Source organism: Oncorhynchus gorbuscha, linkage group LG01 (assembly GCF_021184085.1).
Source record: "Oncorhynchus gorbuscha isolate QuinsamMale2020 ecotype Even-year linkage group LG01, OgorEven_v1.0, whole genome shotgun sequence".
NCBI classification, from domain to species: domain Eukaryota; kingdom Metazoa; phylum Chordata; class Actinopteri; order Salmoniformes; family Salmonidae; genus Oncorhynchus; species Oncorhynchus gorbuscha.
In genome coordinates, this window is record NC_060173.1 from 39861529 (window position 1) to 39883470 (window position 21942).

A 21942-nucleotide genomic window follows, 5' to 3' on the forward strand; every position below is an offset into this window, starting at 1 on the left:
ATTGTATGCTCAGAAAATGGGGAAAATATATTATTTTCTACTAATACAATTGCTCAGAGAAATAGATTTTGTTTAACAAGTAATACTATTTCTCAAAAAGGTAGGGATCAACACTATTGACACCCATAAAGATTCTTAGAAATAAAGTAGTCACAAGTTTAGTATTTGGTCCCATATTCCCAGCATGCAATGACTACGCTTGTGACTATACAAACTTGTTGGATGCATTTTCAGTTTGTTTTGGTTGTGTTTCAGGTTATTTTGGCCCAATAGAAATGAATAATAATATATTGGGTCATTTGGGAGTACCTTTTATTGTAAATAAGAATAGAATAGGTTTCTAAACACTTCTACATGAATGTGGATGCTACCATGATTACAGATCATCCTAACTTAATTGTGAATAATGACGATAGAGAATATTACACAGATCATAGCTCCAAAACATGCTAACCTCCCCTGTTATTGGTAATGGTGAGAGGTTAGCACCATTACCAATAACAGACTACTATATTTATAAGAATCTATAGGTGTCAATGATTTTGCCCCATACTTCTTTTAGGAAGAACAAATCTCCCACTTACCAATTGTATTATTATAAAATAATATTTCCCCATTTGTTTTTGCGTAGAATATAGCTCAGTATATATTATTGATCATGTTTATCAAGGGTTTCAATCATTTCGGACCCCAACGTACATCTATTATGTTTTCCGTTTGTTAAGTTAGAACTTTTCCCTCATATTTTCTCCCACCTAGAATATACCACTCAATTCATGACTTTTGTGTGAATGCACATTCAATGGGATTTCTGCCCATACTGGGTTTAAAAAGTGTGTTATGTGTGTTTTTGGCAGTGAAAGGGGGAAGTGGAGGCAAAGGCAAGGATGACGGCACTCCAGCAAAAATCTTCTGGTGAGCTGCAACAATGCACTCACTCCCACGACATCGGCTCTCTGTAGGGAGTCTCTTCCTAATTTCCTTCATCCATAATAATAAGAGCTACATTCAACAGTGCCATTAGTGCCAGCAATTTGTTTTATTCTCAACAGAAAGAGAAATGTTATCTGTGGCGGACAAACTTAACCCAATTAAAGCCTTTTGTGCACAGGGGCTTTGCCGGATCTGTCGCTGATGTTGAGGAACTCAGGAATGGCGGCACAGTCAAGCCAACCAACTTTGGGGAGGAAAACTGACGGAAAAAAAGAGAAAGAGAAGCATGTTTTTGCCAAAAAAGGCAGAGGGGAAAAAAGGAAATGTGTCTTGTAGAATGGATGGAAACAAAATACACAGCCTCTCATCTCTCTGTACTGTGTGTTTGTGTGAGAGAGAGAGTCAAGGAGTGGGTGACTTCACTCTTATCCCATGCACACACTTCATACCACGAGACACAAATACATGCACACTACAGTGCACATTTCCCCTCAATAATACATGTCATACAGTACACATGATCAAAATGTACCAGAGACACGTGCTCAATCATAATATAGAGTCTTTCTGATTGACCCTCCATGACATTTAAATGAGAAAGGGGCATAAATCTCGACAAACAAAGCTACCTACCCCACCCCTTATAGGTACCCACACATTATAATGTTAATGGTTGTGATAACACCTTCCAATAACAGGGGTCTAATTATCAACATGTTTGGCTGTTAGAGTGCCTACCTGGCACTCATCTGTGGCAATGGCGGGGGGGGGGGGTACTGGAGGATCCTAATGAAGATCTCATTCACGGCAGCACACACAGGCCCAATGTGGGGTAAAGGTAACGAAGAAACACGTCCCATTAAGAGCCAACTGCAGATCAGATCCTGTGAATTCTGACACAACGGTGCCAGGAATAGTCATAGTGATACATTTTGATTGATATCCAATTGTGAACTCAGGAGTGGAAAGTAAAGTATATGTAGGCTTCAGGGGAGGGCCCTCCTGTGCAACAAAAAAAATCAGTTCTCAACATGATTGCTTCCTGTATGTAGGCTTACATGTGCAAAAACATGGGTTAAAGGTTGGAGTTATGTGCACAATCTTTTTTGTATTTAAGCAGTTGATTCGTCAATCTGATTATCCATCTTTCAGTCTAGCCATTCCTCTGCTTCATAGCTTGTTTTCCCTTCTCCCACAAAGCTCCAATCAACATTTCTCCGCTGGTGAAATGAAGCATAAACATTTCGCTAATACTTTGAGAGTCGATGGATTCTTCACATCTGCAGCCGAGGGCCTGTGATCAGGAATTGGAGACAAACAACTGGTGAACATGCCTGGCCACACATGTCCACCCACTCATACAGTCACACGGACTCTGTGTGCCACGATCACACGACTAACTCCTAAACTCACACCACAATCACACCCTACCACCAACAGACACTAACTCTAATCCAACCATGACCGTGTGCATCCTGCAATACACACAGCCAAATGAGAACAAACAGTAGGATATTTTTCCCCCCAACTTGTTCTTCAGCAATGTACAACCGCCAGTGTACTGGAAATAAATATACAGTCTGTATCTCAGCCAACAATAGCATTGTTTCTCAGCACTGATAGACATTTTCTGAAAGTAAAGTTATTGGATTCAAACTTTGAATGGAGCCATCATTACTGTTATATTGGGAAACAATATTTATTGCCTATGTCCTCATGTAAGCCTCAATGGTGTTCAGACTGGGTACATATTAATACACTTTTTGATGCCACAGAATCAAAACATAATACAGTTGCCATGGTGCACAACATGAAATGGATGAAAATAGAATTGAAGAGAAGTTGATTTCATTCTCAAAAAGTCTGGCACCTTTATCTGTTGCAGAGCATTTTCAGTAACAAGATTGTTTCCCTGTAATCTCAATTATGAGTTCAGTGCTTCTTCCACTTAAACTAATACAGAGCAAGAAATTACTAAGAAAGCAAATAATGAAAAATATTACAGGCCTGTGGCAAAACAGCAATGAAAACATTTCAACTGGGACTTCTGATATAATAGATTTTAGCCTTTTCATTTCAGAGAAGACTAAACATTTGATATTGGCGATGCAGTGGTTTCAAAAATAAAAGTTGAATGGCTCTTTAGCACCATCTAGTGATACATTTTTTAATGATTTCACAACGTACCACTGCCTAAGGCTGGAAAAGATACATTTGATCTCATCCATGTTTGACAAACTCAGCAAAAAAAGAAATGTCCCCTTTTCAGGTCCCTGTCTTTCAAAGATAATTCGTAAAAATCAAAATAACTTCACAGATCTTCATTGTAAAGGGTTTCAACACTGTTTCCTATGCTTGCTCAATGAACCATAAACAATTAATGAACATGCATCTGTGGAACGGTTGTTAAGACACTAACAGCTTACAGACGGTAGGCAATTAAGGTCACAGTTATGAAAACTTAGGACACTAAAGAGGGCTTTCTACTGACTCTGAAAACACCAAAAGAAAGATGCCCAGGGTCCCTACTCATCTGCGTGAACGTGCCTTAGGCATGCTGCAAGGAGGCATGAGGACTGCAATGTGGCCAGGGCAATAAATTGCAATGTCCGTACTGTGAGACGTCTAAGACAGCGCTACAGGGAGACAGGATGGACAGCCGATCGTCCTCGCAGTGGCAGACCACGTATAACAATAACTGCACAGGATCGGTACATCCGAACATCACACCTGTGGGACAGGTACAGGATGGCAACAACAACTGCTCGAGTTATACCAGGAATGCACAATCCCTCCATCAGTGCTCAGACTGTCCGCAATAGGCTGAGAGAGGCTGGACTGAGGGCTTGTAGGCCTGTTGTAAGGCAGGTCCTCACCAGACATCACTGGCAACAACATCGCCTATGGGCACAAACCCGTCGCTGGTCCAGACAGGACTGGCAAAAAGTGCTCTTCACTGACGAATCGCGGTTTTGTCTCACCAGGAGTGATGGTCGGATTCGCGTTTACCGTAGAAGGAATGAGCGTTACACCGAGGCCTGTACTCTGGAGCGGGATTGATTTGGAGGTGGAGGGTCCGTCATGGTCTGTGGCGGTGTGTCACAGCATTGTCGGGCTGAGCACTTAGTCATTGCAGGCAATTTCAACGCAGTGCGTTACAGGGAAGACATCTTCCTCCCTTATGTGGTACCCTTCCTGCAGGCTCATCCTGACATGACCCTCCAGCATGACAATGCCACCAGCCTTATTGCTCATTCTGTGTGTGATTTCCTGCAAGACAGGAATGTCAGTGTTCTGCCATGGCCAGCAAAGAGCCCGGATTTCAATCCCATTAAGCACGTCTGGGACCTGTCGGATCAGAGGGGAGGGCTAGGGCCATTCTGCCCAGAAATGTCTGGGAACTTGCAGGTGCTTGGTGGAAGAGTGAGGTAAAATCTCACAGCAAGAACTGGCTCATCTGGTGCAGTCCATAAGGAGGAGATGCACTATTACTTTTGATTTTTACCCCCACCTTTTGTTCAGGGACACATTATTCAATTTCTGTTAGTCACATGACTGTGGAAGCTGTTCAGTTTATGTCTGTTGTTGAATCTTATTTTCATACAAATATTTACACGTTAAGTATGCTGAAAATAAATGCAGTTGACAGTGAGAGGATATATCTTTTTGTGCTGAGTTTGGGTTGGAGGTTATGAAACATCTCCACAATAACTTCTTCATTTGGATGGGCATGTCATATTGAGGTTTTCTAATAGAGAACCGACACCAACTAATGCTTTGCTACACTGTCTATACTGTCCTAAACACTGTGTATAATGTGGTAAAAATATTTTTTGAACATGATACATGATGATACCAGAAAAGGAATTAACATGAACATTCTCGAAAAGTACATTCATTTCTCAGACCTACTGAAAAAGTTAAAATGGAATTTGTTTTCTTCTAATAAAATGCCTGTTACAAGCATTTCGCTGCACCTGCGATAACGTCTGAAAATCTGTAAACACTGACAATGAACTTTGATTTTCAATACAGAGCCTAAGAAGCAGAATTAAAAGCTGTTGTTCAGAACAGCTCATTCCAGTATTACCAAATACTTACATTATAAAATGTATTTTGTGAGAACAAGCTAAGTTAATGCCTCAGGATGTAACAATGTTCAGAGCACCTTCATATTTAACACATTCACGGGATATCATGATTATCTTGAATCGCTAGCATACTGGCATCATATCCTCCTAAGCATAGGGCAAATCTGGGATGGAAAGACAGGCCATTCTGACTGAGGGAGACAGCAGCCAAAGTTATGAGAGAAGTTTGATGCATAAAGATGCTTGCTTTTATCAGGAAATTAGTATAGATATTTTGGCTTGTTTAGCCTTTATTGTGTTATGTATTACCGGCATAGCATTTTACAGACAATTTCCAGTTAAAAGAAAGACAAAAACAGACAAATATAAAACAAAGAATCTGGGAATGAAACTTAAAATCTGATAATTTGTTCTGACTTGCTCCTGAACATAGTAGTGGGTCAACTCACACTCATAAAAATTGAGCTGTGAACTCCCAAATAGTCAAAGGCAACTCACAATATTTTATTTCAGCTTGCTGAACTATGGATCCTCTATCAACACATTGTTCTGGATGAGGAGTACTAGTGTGGGTTCCTGAGGGGGCAGCAGATGGCACTGAGCTGAAGGAGATCCCACTCCTCAGGACAGTATGATGCTTTCTGCCGTCTGTCCATGGTGTTCTAGAGATAATGTTCTCTCAGCGCCTGGGTGTGTTAGGGAGACCACCTGATCAGACAGGAGAGAGGAACATGGTTGGATAACATTTGTGGACATTGACATGTTACATCAACGTTGCTGTTTTGTATTGTGTGTTGCTGACACAAAGAGGGAAGACAGGCCATAACGAACATACGCCGTGCAGTCAATTACCTGCTGGGTGTTGAAGAACAGTGACAATTCAACATGTAGAAAGAAAAATCAAGAAATGAAAAGAACATGGCGGCCAGTGTTCTGTGGTCTGAGGCGATAGGACGGCCAGTGTTCTGTGGTCTGAGGCGATAGGACGGCCAGTGTTCTGTGGTCTGAGGCGATAGGACGGCCAGTGTTCTGTGGTCTGAGGCGATAGGACGGCCAGTGTTCTGTGGTCTGAGGCGATAGTGTTCTGTGGTCTGACGGCCAGTGTTCTGTGGTCTGAGGCGATAGGACGGCCAGTGTTCTGTGGTCTGAGGCGATAGGACGGCCAGTGTTCTGTGGTCTGAGGCGATAGGACGGCCAGTGTTCTGTGGTCTGAGACGATAGGACGGCCAGTGTTCTGTGGTCTGAGGCGATAGGACGGCCAGTGTTCTGTGGTCTGAGGCGATAGGACTGTGGTCTGGCCAGTGTTCTGTGGTCTGAGGCGATAGGACGGCCAGTGTTCTGTGGTCTGAGGCGATAGGACGGCCAGTGTTCTGTGGTCTGAGGCGATGTTCTGTGGTCTGAGGATAGGACGGCCAGTGTTCTGTGGTCTGAGGCGATAGGACGGCCAGTGTTCTGTGGTCTGAGGCGATAGGACGGCCAGTGTTCTGTGGTCTGAGGCAGTGTTCTGTGGTCTGAGGCGATAGGACGGCCAGTGTTCTGTGGTCTGAGGCGATAGGACGGCCAGTGTTCTGTGGTCTGAGGCGATAGGACGGCCAGTGTTCTGTGGTCTGAGGCGATAGGACGGCCAGTGTTCTGTGGTCTGAGGCGATAGGACGGCCAGTGTTCTGTGGAAGGAGGCAATAGGATGGCCAGTGTTCTGTGGAAGGAGGCAATAGGATGGCCAGTGTTCTGTGGTCTGAGGCGATAGGACGGCCAGTGTTCTGTGGAAGGAGGCAATAGGATGGCCAGTGTTCTGTGGAAGGAGGCAATAGGATGGCCAGTGTTCTGTGGTCTGAGGCGATAGGACGGCCAGTGTTCTGTGGAAGGAGGCAATAGGATGGCCAGTGTTCTGTGGTCTGAGGCGATAGGACGGCCAGTGTTCTGTGGAAGGAGGCAATAGGATGGCCAGTGTTCTGTGGTCTGAGGCGATAGGACGGCCAGTGTTCTGTGGTCTGAGGCGATAGGACGGCCAGTGTTCTGTGGTCTGAGGCGATAGGACGGCCAGTGTTCTGTGGTCTGAGGCGATAGGACGGCCAGTGTTCTGTGGTCTGAGGCGATAGGACGCCCACCCACTTCTAAATCCCTCTGGTGCCTTTCCTCTTTAAGACGCTTACATTTAATTTGAATGGAAGTGTTCTGTGGTCTGAGGATAACCTGTTCTGTGGAAGATGGACCAGTGTTCTGTGGAAGGAGGCGGGCATAAAACAGTGTTCTGTGGTCTGAGGCATGTGACTAACCTGGACAGGTGAACAGCGCAGGCTGGGGTCCCATATGAAGGCTCTTCAGTGAAGGTGGGGCTCCTCGGGGGCCGTGGTAGTGTGGGGGTCCTCGATGTAACGGACCGCGGAGGCCGTGTGTAGAAAGGGGGGCACGAGGGTTGGGGGACTATGGGGGGGCCCTTGACCCTGGTGCACGGACAGCAGTGGAGGGGGCTTGGTCTTGGGGCCCAGATAGGATACAGATCAGAGACTGTCGACATGTACATATACAATTATAGCCATAACAAGTGACTCATGAGTCTGATTTTAGACATTTGCCATCTAATGCCCACTTGTCCTGTAGAACATTTCTAGTTTTAGAACAGTTATTTACCTGGAGAAGTCATGAGGGGGGTAGCAGAGTGCTCTCTCATCCCAGGAGGCGTCTCTCTGCCATGAGGGCCTGAGGGGGTGGGTAGCAGCGGTGGGGGTTTCCCTAAACCAGGAGGCAACGTCTTCGTCCTCTCAGGAAGGAGGCCATCAGATGTCTCAGTGGACTTGGCTGAGAGAAAGAGAACAAAAGAGAAAAACCCAATATAGGAGAGTATGATATCCTAAAAATACAGTTACTATAACTCAGCATTGTCACTTTTCTAGGATAGTCTAAGAATACAACAATCTCCACTACATAATGACAATGCATGGTGTAGTTAGAGACGAGCAATAATCACATTAAGTATTAGCAAATAAGGATATATACTATATTTACAAAAAGTAATGTGGACACCCCTTCAAATTAGTGGATTCAGCTATTTCAGCCACACCCGATGCTGACAGGTGTATAAAGTCGAGCACACAGCCATGCAATCTCCATAGACAAACATTGGCAGTAGAATGGCCTTGCTAAAGAGCTCAGTGACTTTCAAAGTGGCACCGTCATAGGATGCCACCTTTCCAACAAGTCAGTTTGTCAAATTTCTGCCCTGCTAGAGCTGCCCCGGTCAACTGTAAGTGCTGTTATTGGGAAGTGGAAATGTCTAGGAGCAACAATGGCTCAGCCGCGAAGTGGTAGACCACACAAGCTCACAGAACGGGATCTCCGAGTGCTGAAGCGCGTAAAAACAGTCTGTCCTCGGTTGCAACACTCACTTGCACCAGTTCCAAACTGCCTCTGGAAGCACGTCAGCACAGGAACTGTTCGCCTGGAGCGTTATGAAATGTGTTTCCATGGCCGAGCAGCCACACACAAGCTTAAGATCACCATGCACAATGCCAAGTGTTGGCTGGAGTGGTGTAAAGCTCTCCGGCATTGGACTATGGCGCAGGTGAAACGTGTTCTCTGGAGTGATGAATCACGCTTCACCATCTGGCAGTCCGACAGACAAATCTGAGTTTGGAGGATTCCAGGAGAACACTACCTGTCCGAATGCATAGTGCCAACTGTAAAGTTTGGTGGAGGAGGAATAATGGTCCGGGGCTGTTTTGGGGTCAGGCTCCTTAGTTCCACTGAAAGGAAATCTTAATGCTACAGTATACAATGACATTCTAGATGATTCTGTGCTTCCAACTTTGTAGCAACAGTTTGGCAAGGCCCTTTCCTGTTTCATCATGACAATGCCCCTGTGCACAAAGCGAGGTCCATACAGCAATGGTTTTTAGAGATCGGTGTGTTAGAACTTGACTGGTCTGCACAGAAACTGACCTCTACCCCATCGAACACCTTGGGATGAATTGGAACGCCAACTGCGAGCCAGGCCTAATCGCCTGACCTCACTAATGCTCGTGGCTGAATGGACTTATGATCCTATTCTTATCTTTTCTTATTGTTGTTGCATTGTCCAGAAGGAACCTGCACGTAAACATTTCATTGGACATTGTACACCATGTGTACCCCGTACAAACGACTAATAAAACTTAAACCTCTGCTTCATTAACACAGACTATTGTTGATTAACATTGCACATATTCAATTTCTCTACAAAAATTTTGGCACCAGAGTCAGTATGTAGGTCTTTCCTGCTCAGCAATGCTTTCTGGCAGGGGTGACAATTTCAAAATACAGTATGCATACATTTTTGTCCACAAGTACCAAGATGAGTTAACAGTGTAAAGATGTCATTGAATAGGACATTCAGGTTTACAGTATTTAACATTGAGAGAACATACAACTTCATAGCACACGCGAGCAGGCCTTTCTAATCGACCTGGCCGGGGTATCCTGGCCGGGATAATGATCTCATCCCGTCAGTAGAGGATGCCTGGTTATTTTTTTTAAATGTCTTCCTAACCATCTTAAATAAGCATGTCCCATTCAAGAAATTTAGAACCAGGAAAAGATATAGCCCTTGGTTCTCTCCAGATCTGATTGCCCTTAACCAACATAAAAACATCCTATGGTGTTCTTCTTTAGCATCGAACAGCCCCCGTGATATGCAGCTGTTCAGGGAAGCTAGAAACCATTATACACAGGCAGTTAGAAAAACCAAGGCTAGCTTTTTCAAGCAGAAATTTGCTTTCTGCAACACTAACTCAAAAAAGGTCTGGGACACTGTAAAGTCCATGGAGAATAAGAACACCTCCTCCCAGCTGCCCACTGCACTGAAGATAGGAAACACTGTCACTACTGATAAATCCACTATAATTAAGAACTTCAATAAGCATTTTTCTACGGCTGGCCATGCTTTCCACCTGGCTACTCCTACCCCAGTCAACAGCACTGCACCCCCCACAGCAACTCGCCCAAGCCTTCCCCATTTCTCCTTCTTCCAAATCCGTTCAGCTGATGTTCTGAAAGAGCTGCAAAATCTGGATCCCTACAAATCAGCCGGGCTAGACAATCTGGACCCTTTCTTTCTAAAATTATCTGCCGAAATTGTTGCCACCCCTATTACTAACCTGTTCAACCTCTCATTCGTGTCGTCTGAGATTCCCAAAGATTGGAAAGTAGCTACGGTCATCCCCCTCTTCAAAAGGGGGGGACACTCTTGACCCAAACTGCTACAGAACCAATATCTATCCTACCCTGCCTTTCTAAGGTCTTTGAAAGCCAAGTCAACAAACAGATTACCGACCATTTCGAATCTCACCATACCTTCTCTGCTATGCAATCTGGTTTCAGAGCTGGTCATGGGTGCACCTCAGCCACGCTCAAGGTCCAAAACGATATCTTAACCGCCATCGATAAGAAACATTACTGTGCAGCCGTATTAATTGATCTGGCCAAGGCTTTCGACTCTGTCAATCACCACATCCTCATCGGCAGACTCGACAGCCTTGGTTTCTCAAATGATTGCCTCGCCTGGTTCACCACCTACTTATCTGATAGAGTTCAGTGTGTCAAATCGGAGGGTCTGCTGTCCGGACCTCTGGCAGTCTCTATGGGGGTGCCGCAGGGTTCAATTTTTGGACCGACTCTCTTCTATGTATACATCAATGATGTCGCTCTTGCTGCTTCCTCTACGCAGACGACACCATTCTGTGTACTTCTGGCCCTTCTTTGGACACTGTGTTAACCCTCCAGGCAAGCTTCAATGTCATACAACTCTCCTTCCATGCCCTCCAATTGCTCTTAAATACAAGTAAAACTAAATGCATACTCTTCAACCGATCACTGCCTGCACCTGCCCGCCTGTCCAACATCACTACTCTGGACGGCTCTGACTTGGAATACGTGGACAACTACAAATACCTAGGTGTCTGGTTAGTCTGTAAACTCTCCTTTCAGACCCACATCAAACATCTCCAATCCAAAGTTAAATCTAGAATTGGCTTCCTATTTCGCAACAAAGCATCCTTCACTCATGCTGCCAAACATACCCTTGTAAAACTGACCATCCTACCAATCTTCCACTTTGGCGATGTCATTTACAAAATAGCCTCCAATACCCTACTCAACAAATTGGATGGTCTATCACAGTGCAATCCGTTTTGTCACCAAAGCCCAATATACTACCCACCATTGCGACCTGTACGCTCTCGTTGGCTGGCCCTCGCTTCATACTCGTCGCCAAACCCACTGGCTCCATGTCATCTACAAGACCTTGATAGGTAAAGTCCCCCCTTATCTCAGCTCGCTGGTCACCATAGCATCACCCACCTGTAGCACGCGCTCCAGCAGGTATATCTCACTGGTCACCCCCAAAACCAATTCTTTCTTTGGCCGCCTCTCCTTCCAGTTCTCTGCTGCCAATGACTGGAACAAACTACAAAAATCTCTGAAACTGGAAACACTTCTCTCTCACTAGCTTTAAGCACCAACTGTCAGAGCAGCTCACACATTACTGCACCTGTACATAGCCCACCTATAATTTAGCCCAAACAACTACCTCTTTCCCTACTGTATTTATTTTTGCTCCTTTGCACCCCATTATTTTTATTTCTACTTTGCAAATTCTTCCACTGCAAATCTACCATTCCAGTGTTTTACTTGCTATATTGTATTTACTTTGTGACACCATGGCCTTTTTTTTGCCTTTAACTCCCCTCATTTGCTCACATCGTATATAAACGTATTTCTACTGTATTATTGACTGTATGTTTGTTTATTCCATGTGTAACTCTGTGTCGTTGTTTGTGTCGAACTGCTTTGCTTTATCTTGGCCAGGTCGCAATTGTAAATGAGAACTTGTTCTCAACTTGCCTACCTGGTTAAATAAAGGTGAAATAAAAAAAATAAAACAGGCTACTTACTGTACAAAATTAAAACCTAACATTACAATAAAATGTTACCAGAACTTCTATTTGAAATTGCAGATTGTTTGAGTGTATAAGCTCTACGGAGACTTAACGGATCTTTAATGGAAACAGTTTAAATGTGTATGGTATCTTCAATGGAAGACATATGGATTCGTATTGTCTTTTTTTAATGGAGAGAAAGTTCAAATTTATGTACGAAAAGAATCTCAGTGACTGTGAGGAAAACAAAAACTGCCATAGGTCACTGGATCTTCAGTCTCCAATTCAGTTTTGTGAGGTTAAAGTACAACTCATTCATCCCGATCGCTGCATCTGTACATAATCTATCGGTAAATAGCCCACCCTTTTTTACCTACCTCATCCCCATACTGTTTTTATTTATTTACTTTTCTGCTCTTTTGCACACCAATATCTCTACCTGTACATGACCATCAGATCATTTATCACTCCAGTGTTAATCTGCAAAATTGTAATTATTCGCTTACCTCCTCATGCCTTTTGCACACAATGTATATAGACTCCCCCTTTTTTTCTTACTGTGTTATTGACTTGTGAATTGTTTACTCCATGTGTAACTCTGTGTTGTCTGTTCACACTGCTTTGCTTTATCTTGGCCAGGTCGCAGTTGCAAATGAGAGCTTGTTCTCAACTAGCCTACCTGGTTAAATAAAGGTGAAAAAAAAGAGTAAAATCCCACTCCATGAAATATCCCAGGTTTGTCTAGTTGAATAGTTAAATAGACATGCATTTCAACGCTACATAGGCTCTGCAAATGGGAACAATATTCGCTTGTCAGACCTTGAGATTGAACAGGAAGAGGATGAAAGAAAATGTTTTTTCCCCCAGAGTGCAATAACAACAAGTAGAACAGAAAAGTAAAACATGCATTGCATAAATTGACATGTTTTTACTCCAAGAGATTTTCAGATTTCATAACACTTATGTTGCCATCGATTTGTTCTGTAGAGTGTCTGTGGTGAATGTCTGAATTAACGTTAGTGATGGGCATGTCAAGAAATCAACGAAATATGCATCTTCAACTAAACATCAAGCATATTATGGGAAATCTAACAATCCCTAACTATAGCGTTAGTCAGTCTCAGGTTTAAATGGGTGCAATTTAGATTTGTATCGTCTTCTATATTTTTTTTTAGGGAGAGAGATGAAATGGATGCATGATAAGATTTTCATTTATCAGTGATTGTGAGGAAAACAGGGAGGCTGTTCCTAAAAATAGATCTTACATTTTCCAGTCAACCTGGAGAGAAAGACATGGGTAGCGTGTAAGTGAGTGGTAGCAATTTATAACCATTCAGATCAGTGATTCTCCCAACCTCTCCTCGGGGATCCCCGGGCGTTTCATGTATTTCAACTATTTCAGAGCTAGCACACCCGATTCAACTAATTATACATAGCCCTTGATTAAGTAATCAGGTGAGTTAAGGGCGACAGCGTAATAGTTGACAGAGTGAAAATGAGGAAGCCAGACCAGAATACAAATATTTCAAAACATGCATTGTGTGTGCAATAAGGCACTAAAGTAATACTGCGAAAAATGTGGTAAAGCAATTAACTTTTGACCCTGAATAGAAAGTGTTATGTTTGGGGAAAATCCAACACAACACATTACTGAGTACCACTCCATATTTTCTAGCATTGTGGTGGCTGAATCATGTTATGGGTATGCTTGTAATCGTTAAGGACTCGGGAGTTAGACTGTATATGTGTGTACGGGGACTCACTCTGGTTTTGTAACTTTTCTGTTTATATATATAATAGAAATGGAGCTAAGCCCCGGCAAAATCCAAGAAGAAAACCTGGTTCAGTCTGCTTTCCACCAGACACTGAGATTAATTCCCCTTTCAGCAGAACAATAACCTAAAACACAAGGTCAAATCTACAAGGAAGATAGTGAATGTTCCTGAGTGGCCTAGTTACAGTTGACTTAAAATATGCTAGAAAATCTATGGCAAGACATTAAAATGGTTGTCTAGCATTCATCAACCACCAAAATCTTGAAGAATTTTGAAAAGAGTAGTGAGCAAATATTGTACAATCCAGGTGTTCAAAGCTCTTAGACGTACCCAGAAAGAATCACAGGTGTAAATGCAAAAGGCGATTCTAACATTTGTTGACGCAGGGCTGTGAATACTTATGTAAGTTATATATACGTTTTTCATTCTCAATAAATAAGCAACAATTTTAAAAACATGTTTTCACTTTGTCATTCTGGGGTATTGTGGGTAAATTGATGAGGAAAAAAGTTTAATACATTTTGAATAGAGGCTGTAACAACAAAATGTGGAATAAGTCAAGGGGTATGAATACTTTCTGAAGGCATTGTAGGTGTTCTTGACTATTACTGTTAAACTCCCACAGGAGTAGGGGTCTTTTCATTCCTCTTCACACACACAATCACCACAATTGCTGAAATCTTCATCCTCACTCCTGGAGAAACAAAACACCCACCTCCATTTACAACAAGGGCAAAGACAATTTGCAAAAGCATAAATACCCATGGCTATTCCCTATTTGCTTGAAGGTGAGGTACTCGCATGCTCTGGTTGCTCACAGACAGGACCACACAGCCAGCAGGTGCCTTGTGAAGTTGCTTGTAGAACCGCTGGTAGAGGGCACTACGGTTGTCAGCTGGATTGTAAAACCTTGAGAGAAGCTGAGGGGTGAGAGAAGACATTTTCTAAACTAGTTCTTGGCAAATAAACACATTTCGTTGATAGACCACATAAGAGAAATGTGAGCTTACCATTTTGTTGATATCCTTCATAGTCCAAGTTGTTACCGGAGTAGTCATGCTGTTGGTCTCCTCATAACTGAAAGAGTAACACATTCATGCATGAAGTGATGGTCATGTACCATCTGAATCATTGCTCTGCCCCCCCTCCTACTCTGCATCCTATGACTCACTGTCCCCTCCACTTTCTGGCTGCCCACTGGGCACAGACAGCAATTCAACATTGAATCAAGTCATTTCAATGACAAAGGTCCTGGATGGCGCAGAGGTCAAAAGCACTGCAATGATGTGCTGAGGTGCCACCACAACCTGGGGTTCGATCACAGGCTGTGTCACAACTGGTTGTGACCGGGAGTCCAATAGGAGGGCACAGAATTGTCCCAGCACCGTCCGGGGTAGGGGAGGGTTTGGCCGGTGGGGCATTCCTTGGCTCATTGTGCTCTAGAGACTCCTTGTGGCAGGGCCGGGCGCCTGCAAGCTTAAAAACGGACATCAGTCGAACTGTGTTTCGTCCGACACATTGGTACGGCTGACATCCGTGTTAAGCGAGCAATGTGATAAGTAGGCGGCCAGGCAGGTCATGTTTCAGAGGACGCATCACTCGACCTTCGAGCCCATTGAGTCGCCGCAGAGATGAGCCAAGGGGCCTAATCCGGGGAGAAAACGAAGTTTGAAAAATAAGCTGGTGGCCATACCACCCTGAACACACCTGTTCAGAGTCAGTCCTGGTTAGTACTGGGATGGGAGACCGCCTGGGAATACCTGGTGCCCTAAGCTCCAAAATTGTTAATAATGACGTGGAACCAAACATTGATCAACCAGTGTGTGCCCAGTGGGTGAGTGACTCATTGCAAGCTTGCAGAAAAGGGCTGCAGACAGCATAGCGAAAATTAAGGAAAACTAAACTTCCAGAAGACCCATCATCCTTTCACTCCCTCTCTATATTCTCTTCTGTATACTTTGCTAAAGCCACTTTCTATCACAAGCTTCTGCCTCGAACCCCAAGAAACTCCCACCTTCCTCCCTCAATCCTCCACTCCGAACCTTTGGGGATGACTTGGTCAACCACTTTGGGAAAGAAAGGTTGACGACATCTGCTCCTCATTCACTCAGCCTAGAGTCCACTCGTCCCACTCACACATCGACCTCTTTCTCCAGATGAAATCCTGAGACTAGTGCCGTCCAGCCACCAGACAACCTGCCCGATCGACCCCAACCCCTCATCCCGATCATCTCTGGAGACAGTCTTCCATTTCTCATCCCTGACCACTGGCTGCACCCCTTCTTACTTCAAAATGTCCAGAGCCCCTCAAGAGACCAACAGTGTCCCTTCACAGAGAGCAGTCACTCGCTATCCCTCTCAGAACCATCTTCTTAACCCTAACCCTACTCGGCTGTCATATCCTCACACGGCCTCTTCTATCATTGCTATGTGGATGACCATAAAAACAATTATCCTCCCCTGTCAACCAGGTGTCGAAACGCACCTGCGTGCCTGGCAGATATCTTAGCTTGGACTTCGGCCCACCACCTTAACCTCAACAAAACGGAGCTGCTCTTCCTCCCGGCGAAGGCCTGCCCACAAGAAGACCTCGCCATCACAGTTGGCAACTCCAGTGGCCCCCTCCCAGAGAGCAAATAACCTTGGCGTGACCCTGGACAACACCCGGTCGCTCTCTGCAAACATCAAAGCAGTGACTCGCTCCAGCTCCTCGTACAACACCACCTCACACAGGAAGCTGTGCAGGTCCTACTCCAGGCCTTTGTCATCCCTCATCTGGACTACTGCAACTCACTGTTGGCTGGGCTCCCCACTAGTGCCATCAAACCCCTGAAACTTATCCAGACCGCTGCAGCAATCCTTGTGTTCAACCTTCCTAAACTCTGTTGTGTCACCCACTCCTCCGGTTTCCAGTCGAAGCTCACAACCACTACAAGACCATGGTGCTTGCCTAAGGAGCAGCAAGAGGAACTGCCCCTGCCCACCTTCAGGCTATGCTAAACACTACACCCCAACCAGAATACTCCATTCTGCCACCTCACAATGGCAAAGACATATGCACCATACTACACAGACAAAAAAAATAAAACATGCAACAATTTAAGATTTTACTGAGTTACAGTTCATAAGGAAATCAGTCAATATAAAGAAATTCATTAGGCCCTTATCTATGGGTTTCACAAGACTGGGAATACAGATATGCATCCGTTGGTCACAGATACCTTAAAAAAAAGTTTGCCGTGTATGAGAAAACCAGTCAGTATCTGGTGTGACCATTTGCCTCACGCAGCACGACATCTCCTTTGCAAAGAGTTGATCAGGCTGTTGATTGTGGCCTGTGGAAAGTTGTCCCACTCCTCTTCAATGGCTGTGCGAAGTTGCTGGATATTGACAGGAACTGAAACACGCTGTTTGTACATGTCAATCCAGAGCAATCATACTGAAACATGCTCAATGGGGCGACATGTATGGTATGCAGTATGCAGGCCATGGAAGAACTACGACATTTTCAGCTTCCAGGAATTGTTTACAGATCCTTGCAACATGCATTATGCTGAAATGTGGTGATGGCGGCAGATGAATAGCATGGGCCTCAGGATCTCGTCACGGTATCTCTGGGCATTCAAATTGCCATTGATAAACTGCAATTGTGCTTGCTGTCCCTAGCTTATGCCTGCCTATACCATAACCCCATCCACCACCATAGGGCACTCTGTTGATATCTGAAAACAGCTCGCCCACACAACACCATACATGCAGTCTGCCATATGCCCGGTACAGTTGAAACCGGGATTCAAACATGAAGAGCACAGTTCTCCAGCATTCATCAAAGGTGAGCATTTGCACACTGAAGTTGGTTACGACACCAAACTTTAGTCAGGTCAAGACCCTGGTGAAGATGACAAGGACGCAGATGAGCTTACTTCTGACAGTTTGTGCAGAACTTCTTCGGTTGTGCAAACCCACAGTTTCATCAGCTTTTCGGGTGGCTGGTCTCAGACGATCCTGCAGGTGAAGATGGATGTAAAGGTCCTGGGCTGGCATGGTTACACATGGTCTGCGGTTGTGAGGCCGGTTTGACGTACTGCCAATTTCTCTAAAATTGCGTTGCAGGCGGCTTATGGTAGAGAAATTGACATTAAATTATCTGGCAAAAGCTCTGGCGGCCATTCCTGCAGTCAGCATACAAATTGCACACTTGTTTTGTGTGACAAAAGTGCACATTTTTTAGTGGCCTTTTGTCCCCAACACAAGGTAGATCTGTGTAATGATCATGCTGTATAAACAGCTTCTTGATATGCCACAATTGTCAGGTGAATGGATTATCTTGGCAAAGGAAAAATGCTCACTAACAGGTATGTAAACAAATGCGTGCAAAACTGAGTGAAATAAGCTTTTTTTCCAGCTCATGAAACATGGGACCAACACTTTACATGTTGCATTTATATCCGTGTTGTGTAGTATAGGCCTGCCTTCTGTATCAGTGATACACCAACGTGTTCTCAAAGTAAAAATGTTACAGTAAACAAAAACCTTACTAGGCCTGGAGTTTTTCACCCCTTCCTACACACAGGTGTGTCTACTTTATTCTTAAAAATGGAGCGGACAGCATAACACCCCAAGTACTGTATCTAGCAGATTATGGTGTAATAATACAAAACCTTTGCATTCATGTTTCGGTGCATCACCTCACCATCATCCCTCCAACCTGCCATTAACATTTATGAACAGTCAACCACGGGATGTTGGCAGACTGTTTAGCTAACGTTAGCTATATTTAGCTAACGTTAGCTATATTTTTTAACTATCTAACAATTTTGATAGCTAGCTATTGTGTATGTAGTAAGCAAAACGACCACAAAGACTCTGAGCTTGCAAGTTATCAACATTTAACATTACATTTAAGTCTTTGTGGTCGTTCATCCGGTCTTCTCTCACGGGGTATGGTGCTGGTCTTCGAAATGTTCGAAGAGGTTTAACACGACTAAAGAAAGGGATTTACAATTAGCCAGCCATTAGTATCATAACTAGCTCATTTCAGCTCTTCACCTAGCCATTCCTTGAAATTTGAGTTCGCTAACGTTACACACTAACGTTACACACTCACAATTTGCTTCCTACATACACAATAGCTAGCTATCCGGTTAATAGCTAGCGTTAGTTAGGGTAGCTACAAAGATGACTATAGTCATAACTAGTTTATTATCTAGCTAGTTAGGATAGCTAGAATTAAATTGAATGAGGCTAATGTTAGCTAGCTAGCTGGCCAATAACAGTTGGCCAGCTAACTAGCTCACTAGCCAACTAATGGTAGCTTGCTAGCCACTTACCCTCCGTTTGGGTTGAGGCCGTCTGTCGCCTTGTCCCCACGACGACATTGCACCTTAGCCAGGTGGGACTAATCGCTAAAGAACCTGTAGGAAAATAACAAACGGGCTAATGCTTGTTTGCAAATACTGAACTGCAAAGTAAATCTAGGCTAGATCATGTGACATGACAAGTGGGCGGGGTTAGCAACTAAAAATGCACCAATGGAGGGCAAGCTGATCCTAGATATATCTATCTATTCTATACTATATGCGCCCGACTGGACTGCAGTCCCATCAAAAAAAGGAAACCATCATACCAATCACACCATTAATATATACATAAGTATGTGGACACCCCTTCAAATGAGTGGATTCTGCTATTTCAGCCACACTCGTTGCTGACAAGTGTATAAATCGAGAACACAGCCATAAAATCTCCATAGTTAACATTGGAAGTAGAATGGCCATACTGAAGTGCTCAGTGATTTTAACATAGCACCGTCATAGGATGTCACCTTTCCAACAATTTCTGCCCTGCTAAAATTCCCCGGTCAACTGTAAGTGCTGTTATTGTGAAGTGGAAACGGCTCAGCCACGAAGCGTAGCGAGTAAAAATGGCCTGTCCTCGGTTGCAACACTCCAAGTTCCAAACTGCCTCTGGAAGCAACGGTCAGAACAATAACTGTTCATTGGGAGTTTCATGAAATGGGTTTCCATAGTCTAGCAGCCGCACACAAGCCTAAGATCACCATGCACAATGCAAAGTGTCGGCTGGAATGGTGTAAAGCTCACCGCCATTTTACTCTGGAGGGGAAACACTTTATCTGGAGTGATGAATCACGCTTCACAATCTGACATTCCAAAGGACGAATCTGGGTTTGGTGGATGCCAGGAGACCGCTACCTGCCCAAATGCATAGTGCCAACTGTAAAGTTTGGTGGATGAGGAATAATGGTCTGGGGCTGTTTTACATGGTTCGGGTTAGGCCCCTTGACATTCCAAACGATTCTGTACTTCCAACTTTGTGGAAACAGTTCAATGTGGAATAATTTGACCGGCCTGCACAGAGCCCTGACTTCAACCCCATCGAACCCCTTTGGGATGAATTAGATCGCAGACTGCATGCCAGGCTAATCGCCCAACATCAGTGCCCGACCTCACTAATGCTCTTGCGGCTGAATGGAAGCAATTTTCCAACATCTATTGGAAAGTTTTCCCAGAAGAGTGGAGGCTGTTGTGGCAGCAAATGGGGTACCAACTCCATATTAATGCCCATGAATTTGGAATGAGAGGAGCAGGTGTCCACATACTTTTGGTAATGTAATATATCTATTTAAACTCAGCAAAAAAAGACACGTCTCTTTTTCAGGACCCTGTCTTTCATAGATAATTCTTAAAATTCCAAATGACTTCACAGATCTTCATTGTAAAGGGTTTAAACACTGTTTCCTATGCTTGTTCAATGAACCATAAACAATTAATGAACATGCATCTATGGAATGGTCGTTAAGACACTAACAGCTTACAGACGTTAGGTAATTAAGGTCACAGTTATGAAAAATTAGGACACTAAAGAGGCCTTGCTGCTGACTCTGAAAAACACCAAAAGAAAGATGCCCAGTGCCTTGCTACAAGGAGGCATGAGGACTGCAAATGTGACCAGGGCAATAAATTGCAATGTCAGTACTGTGAGACGCCTAAGACAGTGCTACAGGGAGACAGGTTTGACACCTGATCGGTACATCTGAACATCACACCTGCGGGACAGGTACAGAATTGCAACATCAACTGCCCGAGTTAAAACCAGGAACGCACAATCCCTCCATCAGTGCTCAGACTGTCCGCAATAGGCTGAGAGAGGCTGGACTGAGGGCTTGTAGGCCTGTTGTAAGGCAGGTCCTCACCAAAAACGCCACCTATGGGCACAACCCACCATCACTGGACCAGACAGGACTGGCAAAAAGTGCTCTTCACTGACAAGTTGCGGTTTTGTCTCACCAGGGGTGATGGTCGGATTCACATTTATTGTCGAAGGAATAAGCGTTACACCAAGGCCTGTACTCTGGAGCGGGATCAATTCCGAGGTGGAGGGTCCGTCATGGTCTGGGGCGGTGTGTCTTAGCATCATCGGACTGAGCTTGTTGTCATTGCAGGCAATCTCAACTCTGTGTGTTACAGGGAAGACATCCTCCTCCCTCATGTGGTACCCTTCCTACAGTCTCATCCTGACATGACCCTCCAGCATGGCAATGCAACCGGCCATACTGCTCGTTCTGTGCGTGATTTCCTGCAAGACTGGAATGTCAGTGTTCTGCCATGGCCAGCGAAGAGCCCAGATCTCAATCCCATTGAGCATGTTTCGGATCTGTTGGATCGGAGGGTGAGGGTTAGTGCCATTCCCCTCAGAAATGTCAGGGAACATGCAGGTGCCTTGGTGGAAGAGTGGGGTAACATCTCACAGCAAGAACTGGCAAATCTGGTGCAGTCCATGAGGAGGAGATGCACTGCAGTTCTTAATGCAGCTGGTGGCCACACCAGATACTGACTGTTACTTTTGATTTGAACCCCCCTTTGTTCAGGGACACATTCCATTTCTGTTAGTTACATGTCTGTGGAACTTGTTCAGTTTATGTCTCAGTTGTTGAATATTATGTTCATACAAATATTTACACATGTTAAGTTTGCTGAAAATAAATGCAGTTGACAGTGCGAGAATGTTTCTTTTTTTGCTGAGTTTATCTATCATCTGCAAACAGTAAACATTTGACTTCAGAGTCTAGTTGTGTGAGGCCGGGTGCTTCAGACTGTTCTAGAGCCCTCTCAAATTCATTTATATAAATGCTGAAGAGGGTAGGGCCCAAGCATTGTGTTTCATAGTTTCCAGTGTTGTTATTTGTGTGGTTTAGGCTCGGACCATTAGGTG

The 21942-nt window shown here is 44.2% G+C and overlaps 1 protein-coding gene across 4 annotated transcripts; it reads right to left on the reverse strand.

Annotated features, from left to right (window-relative positions):
* Positions 1-5288: 5288 nt before the first annotated feature.
* LOC124037583 (extensin-like) lies at positions 5289-19255 on the reverse strand. 4 transcript variants are annotated; one of them, XM_046352444.1, is made up of 7 exons: positions 19041-19255; positions 18610-18694; positions 14721-14787; positions 14472-14630; positions 7656-7823; positions 7301-7532; positions 5289-5732 (listed from the first exon to the last, which is right to left on the reverse strand). In XM_046352444.1, the coding sequence occupies exons 4-7, from the start codon at positions 14473-14475 to the stop codon at positions 5720-5722; spliced, it is 417 nt and encodes a 138-aa protein (XP_046208400.1). In that variant the 5' UTR covers positions 14476-14630; positions 14721-14787; positions 18610-18694; positions 19041-19255; the 3' UTR covers positions 5289-5719. The 4 variants fall into 4 exon arrangements, 2 of the variants coding, with proteins under 2 accessions (XP_046208400.1, XP_046208391.1); XR_006839215.1 differs by lacking the exon at positions 18610-18694 and having other exon boundaries at positions 7301-7501; positions 19041-19233; XM_046352435.1 differs by lacking the exon at positions 18610-18694 and having other exon boundaries at positions 19041-19237.
* Positions 19256-21942: the final 2687 nt, after the last annotated feature.